Genomic DNA, 10,165 nt, shown 5'->3' with positions numbered 1-10,165 from the left:
GTAAACACATTAAGGTCTAGCTTGACGGAATCGCTTTACGAATCGCTCTCTTTGCAGGACCACTGCGAAGCTCTTGTGAGATAAGAAACAGTGTGCAGTTGAATGCATGTGATAATCCTATATTTGAATATGTGTTTCTCACTTCCTTGCTTCCTGGTATGACGAAGCATGACATCGCTCTATTTGGCCCCTCGTACTGTTCCTGAAGTATAGCAACTTACGTGCAATGCACGAGATCATGGCAATAAAATCTTCAATCCCAAGAGGATCTTCCTGGATTAGATCTGAGTATGGCAACTCCTGCTGACGTTACAATAGTCATGGTGTCTGTACGGCGCAGGTCCAGTTACGCATGGCGCTCTCACTCACAATCTCTTCTCATATAGGTTGATCGAAAGCGTTCTATGTACATTCATTTAAGGAAGAAATGGACCTACTTCTTTGTATCGTTGAAGCCAATGCGGCAGCGAAAGCCCTAGCGAGGGTAGCAGCACAGAGCCTTCATGCCGTGGAGGACTGCTCGTCTGTCGTTGAATGTTGCATAAAGGTGAATTATTTCACGCTTCGTGATTTGCTCGCTTTTTTGCTACGGGCACTTTAGGCCGCGGCGCTCTTCAGGCGACTTACACTATGGATGGATACGTGCATTTCGCCGTGAAAATAGTATAGCACGCGAGTATGGCGCGTTGCGGCGCGACGTTGCCTGCCTTGTATGCTGTGGCCCTGCGACCGTGCTACTTAAGGACCTTGTCGTTCCATGCTTGGCCGCGCAGGTCCTGCCGGCTGCACTGTCAGCGCTCGAAGGCGCTGCCTCGACTGATGAGAACCTTGCTGGGCAGGCGGTTGAGTATGTGCAGGTAGGCCGGAAACTAACTGACCCTCGTGCTCAAACCGAAAGCGATTGCCATATTGTTCTTTCCCGTCACTGTCAAATGACCAATCGCGAAGCGTATTAAATTATGTTCATCTTTTTTTTATCTTCATAGGGTTTTATTGCAGCCATGGCCCAGCTCCAGACTGCGATTGAGGGCCTGAATCGGCATGACGGCGAGGGGGTCTTGGGAATTCTTTTGGAGCATCCCGCGGCATGGCTTGAGACTTACCGCGCCTTTCGCTCTTTGACAGTTCAGCTTGTCGGTATCAGCACCTTTATGAGGTGGGTTAGGGGCTTTTGCCTGGCGACAGCTTTGACTGCAGCAACAAACAGCTGCCAGCGTGTCTGCCAAGCGACCTTTACCTCTTACTGCGGTATACGGCCTCATCGCTGCGGCCGCTTGATGCCACAGTCTACCTGTGCGCCAAAGTCACCCACCCACCCAGCCATAGATGTACACCATGCACGAGCGTATGTCCGCAGCACGGGACTCATCACATCTGCTGTCTGTATCCGGCGGTCTCAGGCGGTGCTGGAGGGGGGTCAGAGGAGATGCAGGCGCATATGCAGACCCACGCAACAATGTACATGCATGAATTCACGATTCGTTTGGGCCACAGCCGCTTTGCTTTGCGTTCATGTACCATCCTCCTGGCGCTCCTCCCGCAGGTCGACGGCGCAACGCGGCCGCGCGGACGATTCTGATGAGGCGTTACAGAGCTCCATCCGAGCGCTGCTGGGAACCTCCAACCGCGCGCGCGAGGCGGCCAACTTGTTGGGCAGCGACCTGCCGAACTTTGCACGTGATGCCGCAGCCGCCGGCTGGTCCGGGGCCCGAGTGCAGCACATCCCAACCGGCGGTTCCGGAGCCGCGTCGCCATGTAGGCGCTGCGGCTGTGGCCCGGGGGGCTGCGGCCCCTGTATTTGCGGCACCGCGATGTTCATGTTTGCAGCGGCAAACGCTGCATTGCAGCAGCAAGAGCAGCAGCAAGAGCAGCGAATGAGTCTGCTGCGGCGGCTCGGCAAGGCGGCGGCCTGCAGTACACCTGACGTACGGCGCGGGTGCAGCGGCTCAGGGCAGTCGTGCGCGGGGCAGGATGGCGGCAGCGGCAGCGGACTAGAGGACGCGGCATGGTCACTAGTGGCTCGGGTCCAGGATATGATTTTGTTCGACAGTGAGATTGATCAGTTGGAACAAGATCGGGCTTATCTCCAGCAGCGCGTGACGCAGCTGCAGGCGGTTTGCAGCTGTAGCAGCGTCGCAGCCACAGCAGCAGCCGGCGCCGCTGCCGCGACGGCAAGCGAGCAGTCCACGGCGGGGTCGCTGATTCAAAGTGTGGTATTGCTGGCGGCGGTAGATTTGCGTTTGAGAGCACTTGGCGAGCGCAGCAGCGGATCGGGCGAGGCATGTGGCCAGCAGCTAAGGACGGCCAGTACGGCAGCTAATCTTCTCTCTGGGCGAAAAACGGGCCGTGGGAATGGCGAAGCCAACTTGGCGGCGGCGGCGGGCCGGCTAGTGGATCCAGAGGACCTGTACGACGAAGTACGGAAGCGGCGAACGGCTCTGCGCTGGCTGCCCGTTTGCTTTGTTGGCGCTTGAGGGCATCGCGGAGGCATCAGATGTCGGAACAGTGCAGAAAGAAGGAAAAGTTGCCCCCGAAGGGATTTTGAGGGATTTTATCCGTCCGAACGGACCTGGCTTATGGAGAGCGGCTTGCGTCAGAACTTGAAATGGCTTTGCCGAGGGTTTAAATACTTAAAGTTTGAAACAAGCAAAACTCACGAAATTCCTTGAGTGAAGGCTGGCTGGCGGATTCAGGCCGCAGTCCGTCTTATTAGAGAGCGCGGGGAGAGTTGCACGGCCCCTGCCTGCGGAGTGGCGAGATTGGTTGTGATTGATTGCTGCTCCTGTGATTTCGATAATGGAAGTGACTCTCGCTCGTTGCTTGTTCCATTCGTTATTCCTCGAGCTGAATGACGGGTGTTGCTAAATGAATGCCGGCATTAGGGCCCATTAGGGGATGCTATGGTTATTCGGATGAGAGAATTCGGACGGCGCAGCGAGTTGTCCCGCGGTTGTCGTTGTCGTTGACAACGGTTGGAAGCAAGGAGGCATGAAGCTCCGTGCTAGTTGGTCTCAAAGGCATTGCCGTGTTGTGTCGTGCAGCACGGCGGGCTTGGAACCAGACGGCGCCGGCGCGGTGGACGCTTCACATTGACACGTCGCTGTACGAAGGAGGATGCCATATAAAATCGAAGATTGTTCGGATGTGGAGATGGACGTTGGAACTTCGAACCCCGGGGATTTATCTTTTTTCGCATCAGCAGGTTTGTCTGTATGTTTATTTGTGGGCGTGTCCGCCGTGGATCCGAGGGCTGGCGTTTTTCTTTGTCGTACAGGACCCTGGCTAACGGGCCGTGTTATTATTGTTAAAACCAAAAGCGAATTTAGCGACCTCCCAGCAGCAGAGCTGGTGCAGCACGTGTTTCAGGTCCTTAGGGTTTGGTGGTGATGATGCTACTAATTGAGCTGCGGGGTTGCTCGAAGACGTACACACCGCGGCACCTGTGAGAGCGGCAGCGGTGAGGCAGTAGCACGTCTGTATGTATGTATGTGCGTATATGTGCACGTATGGTCAAGGTTGCCGGTTAGCGAGTACGGTAACTCGTCCAGTCTGTTGTACGGCTTGTACGGATGGGAATGATCCTACACTATGATGCATATGGAGCCTGTGGGAGCCCAAACAAGCGACCTGACGTCAGGGTGGGACCCCACTGTGACCCAAATCGTTGCTTGTCTGTCGCCTATTTATACCCCTTTTTACTGGGAGCGGAATAATGGTTATTTGACGGTGGCTGGATGGCTGTGGGATTCATTAAAACGTGGCTTGTGTGTGTGTTTGTGTGTGTGTGTGTGTTTACGACAGGAGTGTTAGTGGACCAAGCAGGGGGATCGGGACTTCTGCTTGTAGACACCGGTCTACACACCCTTTCCGGTAACAGCTCGGTGGCAGAGACAGGTGGCGGAAGAGAGGCCCGTGTGGTCGGTCATTTGGAGGTGTACGGACACGACGACACACGAGGGCAGTGGGCGATCGGTTCGTTGGAGTACTCCCCCACTGGTGTGACCTCTCACTGGCGGCGAAGAGGAGGAGACGCAGCAGCCGGTCCGTTGCGCCGCAGTGCGCCGCGTTAAGGACCTCTTCACGTCCGTAAGCCGACATGTGCTGTTACTCTCGCAGTATGTGAATTGTACGAGTAGTTTTCCTAGGATTATTTGGTTGGAGCCTTCGCCTTTGGAGAGTGCGAAGCTGCGGGGAGGCGGTGTCGGTTGTGTCGGAGATACCGGGGACACCTGGCTTTCTTCTCCGGCGCAGGGCGTGTTAATCCTAGCTCGGGAACGCCAGGCGTGTGTGTGTGTATGTGGTGTTGTGTGTGGTGACACATGCTATATATCTCATTATATAGCCCACGAAGTTTCTGTGGCCGTTTACGAATAATGCTAGATGATGATCAAGAGTGGTATGAATATCACTGCTCATTTCGCATCCTCGTATCCTCTTTTGAGGATTCGCAAAATGGGATTTCATTGTGCATCGCAAGCAGCTTCGACCAGGATCATCGTTGGGAAGAGATGATGTGACGGAACGGTTTGGTATTGTGACGGCGGCATTACATTGGCTGCTGCACGAACGGGCACAGCCTCGTAGTATCGGACTTGGTGCTTTGCCTTGCGTCTGTTTACATATTCCCGTGTGTATTCTCATCATAGTAAAAAGCCTATAACCTCGCGCTAGTATGTTTTAAAGGTCAAATAAAGAGGAAGTTGTGATTAAATGCTTCTCTTGTTCCTTCAGACCTCCCATGCCATAACACCTAATGTAAGTGTGATTAAATGCTTCTCTTGTTCCTTCAGACCTCCCATGCCATAACACCTAATGTAAGTCAATGGCATTCTTCTGTTGCTAGTGGATTCATGCGCACGTGCATGTGTATGTGTGGTTGTAGCGTCTGTGCATGGATGGGTATTGGGCATGAGAAGTGGGAAGGGGAGGGAGAGATACAGATACACATGCACGCAGACGCATATACAGGTCAGATGCCCTCGCTGTATTTAGTCAGTTTTAGGTGCCCTTCACCAATTACGGTGATCGCAAATAACTACGGGCTCTTGATATCACTGGTATACTGTACATCTATCTGAAAGTTAAGCAGCTGTGTCTCGTAGTTTCAATTATAATTGCGGGAACACGGAGCTTGCTTCGTTAAGGCAAATCTTTCCTTCGTAGCGGCTCCGAAGATCTCATTCAAGCACACACCCGCGGGTACAGACAGCGATGGGAGAGGAAGTAAACATATGTGTGTTGCGGCCCCGGTTGTATGTACGTATGTCTGCTTGGTGGTTGAAGACTGAGCGGCCGTCAAGGTCGACAGATCGCCCGTGGGGGGCAGGAAGCCCTTGCCCACCTTTCTTCCGCGTGTCCCCCAATCGGCCCAATTCTTTCCTCAGCCGCACTCCACACAGCTCCACAAGAGATGTAGGTATGAAAGCACACACCAAGGGAACCCAACGGTCAACCGAACAAAGGCACAACTCCTGTCGCCTATCAGCGATACCGTATCGCCGATACGCGCACCCTTCCCTGGAGGATCCCCAACCGCCCCAACCGCCCAACCGCCCAACCGCAGTTACAGGAGGGGTGGTGTCTCCGCGGGCGCCCGGATGTCTTTGCACACACGTCCTCGAGCATTAGCCGTTTGTCCCGTACCGTCCTCTGTACGGCGTTACATTGCCGTATTTTCACGTCATACAGCCGCGCCTCCGCCTCCACCTGCCCCACTTCACTTCACGTCCCCATTCCATCACCACGTCCACGTCCACCTCCCAGGGGTCCAAGGACCGCAACAAACAGACAATCCAACTGTCCACCTTCCAGGCCCCCCCCCCAGCACTCTCTAGCGCCGGACAGCACCTACCAGAGTCGAGCGTTGCCCGGTGTTATGTGACGAAAGAGCTTAAACCTTTTGCTGCTTAAGAAACCAAGGCCAACAATACACTACACGATATGCCACACCATACCAGCACATACCGCAGCAATCCTGGCCCCACCCCACCGCACCTCACCGTACGCACAAACGACGGTATCACGAATACAGCTGATGCTTCCGCGTGCACCGCGCGCAGCCCTTCCCCTCCATGGCTTTGAAATACGGGAGACACAGCCAGTGTGATGTGGCCCAATATTGGCCCTCAGGCCCCACCGCTGTCAGCGTCACTGTCCAGCCCGCTACGACAAACTCCCCCCGCTGCAGCCACGACAGCAAGTTCCGGCTCTGACGGCAGCAGCTCCGCCTCCCAGTCCACCAATAGTGCCTCCGGACAGCTGTACGACGCCACGAGCTCGTCCCATACTACCGTACACTGACGATACAGACACTCCAAGGGCGACTTTACCAGACCTTTCCTTGCCGTTGTCGCCGTCGCCGTCGCTGTCCTGACTGCACGGTGCCCCTTTCCCGCGTTGCCGTCAGGGCGTCCTACCGCCGCCGCAGAGGCCCCACCGCCGGCGCCACAGCTCTGACATCCTTGCATTTCCACCGACCCCGACTCTTTACGAAACCATTCGCAGCCAGCAGGGTTCGAACAGGGTACCGTCGAGTCGCGATGTCCTCCACCTCCTCCGTCATCCAGCACTCGCAGCTTCCCCAACCCCCGTGTACAGCGGCTGATATCGCTCGCCTCCTCCCCTCCCCTAGGACCCCAACAGCTCTCTGCGGACCCCTCCCGGGTGCCGCTACTGCCGCTACTGCCGCTACTGCCAATCAGCCCCACCTGCATGCCCAGCAGCACCTCATTCAACTGTTCCGCCAGCGTCTCGCGCGCAGCCGGACCTACAAGTCGGGCCGTCAACGGCCTGACCCGTGGGTCAGTGTAAGCTAGCAGTCCCAGCGCTTCCTGGAGCTCCTGCAGCGGGAGCGGCAAGGTCGCCGCGGCCGCGGCCGTGCCGTCGATGCCGGCGGTGTTGGTCCTAGAGGTCCTGCCGGTGATGATGTCGTCGAATGACGAGGCGGCGTCCGGAACGTTGTTGCCCTCTCCGCCGCCGCCGCTGGCGGCGGCAACGGAAGTGGGTATGGCAGCGGCGGTGGTCGCAGCGGCCCGGCGGCGGCGCACATGCTCCCGATGGTATCGCTCCATTGCCGCTCCAGTAAGTATGCCGCTGATCACCTCATGGGCGAGGCCGGCCTCGCCGCCGCCATCCTCGTCGGCCGTACATGCGCCTTCGCTACTGGTGCCAGCGCTGCCGCTGCCGCTGCCGCCACTGCTGGCCCTGACGCAACGGCGGCTGTCGGCGGGTGCTCTGACCTCATCGTGCGCCGACGTCGGACAGGACCACCCTCGCATCGCCATCGGCGCCGCCACCGGCGCCGACTGCGTCTCTCCTAAACTACTACTGCCGTACGTTGCCTCCGCCGCAGCCTGCTTTTTACCACTCTGCCGTACACCATGCATCCGGATCCGGATTTGGATGTCGTTATCTACTTCCGACACCAGCGGCGATGTGACGCGCGGCAGCTTGGACTTTCGCTCCAGGGTGGGTGACGTGGCGCCACCACTGCCGCTGCCGCCGCTGGGGAGCTCTAAAAGGGCTTCCTGTACGGCATGCAGTCGCAGGTCCCACTGGGGCTTCGGAACCAGGTCGTGGCTGGGGTGCTGCTGGAGGTGACGACTGCCGTACACCCGGCACACCGACGGCCCCCCGCCACCGCCGTCACCGTCGCTGAACAAAGAGCGACTGCGCGAAATCCAGTCAAACTGCTGCGCCGCCGCCGCCGCCCTCGCCGCTGCTGCCGCCGCCGCCGCCGCCGCTTCAGTGTGTCTGCCGTACGCAGGCCGCTTTCCCCCCGTCAGCACCGCCCTGCTTGACCCGACCCCACCAAGGCTCGGCTCTACGTTTGGCTGTTCGCTATCTCTTCGCCACAGCCTTGCCGTACCACCAGACGCCCCCGCCGCCGCCGCCGCTGCTGCCGGGGCGGCTGCGGCGGCAACGGAAGTGGAAGCGGGATTGCGTGGGTCTGTGTCTGGGGACACCGCGCTTTGGCCCCTACCTTGGGGTGATAGTGCCACCCATGACGTAATGCCCGTACAGGGCCCCTCCCTGCCGCCACCAGTTCCGGATACCGTAGGTGCGTCGGCAGCCCCCCCCATGCCTCTGCCGCCAACGCCGCCGTACGGTGTGATGACTCCCGTGCGCCAGCAGGCGGCGCCGCCGCCGCCGCCAGGTGTCCCACCTGGGTTCGGAACCCAATCTGGACAGCTGACGTGGAACCGTAGCATCTTCTGAAGCGCCGCCGTGGCCGACTGCGGGCCCGTAACGGCCGCCATCTCGCCGTTGCGCTGCAACGCCGCCAACACTTCACGCTGAAGCCCCCAAGCCGTACATTCCGCCGGCGGCTCTACGCGGCGCAGGTGTCGGCGTGCGAATTCCAGTGCCGAGTGCGGCGCTCCGCCGGCCGCTAGCCCCAGGAAGAGCTGCAGGCGCAGCCGCCAGTGAACCAGCGGCGGCGACAGCGGCGGCGGCGGCGCCGCCGCCTCCGTCACGTGTTCGGCGTCGTTGCTCAGCCAGAGCGGAGGGCTAGTTTGGTGATCTTCGAAGGCGTGGTGCGCACCATCCCAGGCGCATATTTCCTCGTTGTTGTCGTACAGCAGGCCGCTGTTTCTGTTGTCGACGTCGACGTCGACGTCACCGCCGGCCCCACACCAGGGGCACCAGCTCGTGCAGAAGGCGCGCTCCACGCGGTGCAGGGCGGACAGGATGCACCCTGCGGTGGTGGTGTGCGGTGACGACATGGAGATCTGGGAGACCTGGGGGAGACCTCGCCAGAGGAAGACAAGCAACCCTATTAGAGCAACCCTAGAGCATAACCCTAGAGCATAATTATACCGTTAAGAACGGAGGTGCGCGATTTCCAAGAGAGATCGAACACATCACAGCTGTCGTACACAGCTGTCGTACGGGGCCCGTCAATGTGGGATGAGGCGGACCTATGCATAGGTAGCTGCGCCTGTCAGCAAACACCTTCCTTGTCGTACAATACTAATAACTTTACCGTACTTTGCTGCTGTGCATGCAGCTCCCGTTGTCTCTGCAACGAGCATATGTACGAGCATATGTACGAGCCATGTGCACGTACGTCTGCTCTGCGGGATAACCCGGGCGAGGTTGCTGCCTTCCTCACCGCACACACACCCCTAGCGACATCTGTATTCGTGGCCTCCAGGGGGGGACATGGGACACAGCCAAGGGGACGTGAACACAACCCTCGCCAGGGAGGGCGGCGGCCTCCGGAAGGTATCTAGCCGAACCAACCGGCGATGGACCCACCATCGACGACGTCCCGCATAATCCGCTGCCGCAGCGCCGCACTGTCTAACCTCCCCGCCACGATGCCGTCGCCGCTGCTACCGGCTTCGCGCGCCAGAGCGGCTGCCGTACCCGCCATCCCCTTCGCCAGCAAGTGCTCTAAAACCAGGACTAAAATGGCATTGCTGCCGCCACCGCAGCTGCCGCTGTCGGCCACCTTCCTTTGGCCGCTGTCGTCCACGCTCCGTGTCTGGATGAGTCCAGGACCGCCGACGGCTGTGACCCTTGGGACTGTGGCGGCTGTAGTGGTCGCCGCCGCGTCGGCGCCGCAGGACGCCACACGTGACGTCAGATGAGCGGCGCGGATACTGGAACGTACGGCCTACAACCAGGAGGCAGCAGTAGCAGTAGCAGCAGCAGTAGCAGCAGTAGCAGCAGTAGCAGCAGTAGCAGCAGTAGCAGCTGCAATCGCGATGTCGTGTGAGAGAAAGGTGGTGCACATACGAGTATGCCAGTGAGATTAGCGCTGATCTCACCGCGCCGGTCTGCTCTAAATCTGGAGGGTTGAGTTGAGCTGCCCCTCGTGCCAGTGTAATTCTTACAGGAGACACGTCATGTGGTCTGTCGTACGCGGCAACCACCGTTGGGCGGGTACGGCACCAGCCTAGCTAGGGAGTAGTCGACAACGGCAAGTGGAGGAGGCTAGGGACACCGGCTCTTGCTGCCCGACGGACGTTCCGCCAATCGCCGTGTACAGCCGGGCGCATACGACGTGCGGTACAATCCTCACCTGCCGCGTACGGAACTCCATTCCCCTAAGGTCCAGGCGGAAGGGGCTGAAAGGGGCCGTGGCGTCCGATGGGGACGAGGGCGGGGGCGGAGAGGCATTTGGCCGGTGTGTGTAATTATGTGTGTGTGTGTGTGTGGA

At 58.7% G+C, this 10,165-nt stretch overlaps 1 protein-coding gene across 1 annotated transcript; it reads left to right on the top strand.

Annotated features, from left to right (window-relative positions):
• Positions 1-426: 426 nt before the first annotated feature.
• VOLCADRAFT_106577 (uncharacterized protein) lies at positions 427-2,474 on the top strand (the record flags this gene model as incomplete). Its single annotated transcript, XM_002954862.1, has 4 exons — positions 427-547; positions 774-857; positions 987-1,156; positions 1,544-2,474. The coding sequence occupies 4 exons, from the start codon at positions 428-430 to the stop codon at positions 2,472-2,474; spliced, it is 1,305 nt and encodes a 434-aa protein (XP_002954908.1).
• Between the last annotated feature and the right edge of the window lie 7,691 nt (positions 2,475-10,165).

Source organism: Volvox carteri (genome assembly GCF_000143455.1).
Source record: "Volvox carteri f. nagariensis unplaced genomic scaffold VOLCAscaffold_46, whole genome shotgun sequence".
Taxonomy (NCBI): Eukaryota; Viridiplantae; Chlorophyta; class Chlorophyceae; order Chlamydomonadales; family Volvocaceae; genus Volvox; species Volvox carteri.
The sequence above is the reverse complement of the archived record's forward strand: the minus strand, read 5'-3'. Positions and strand labels throughout refer to the sequence as shown.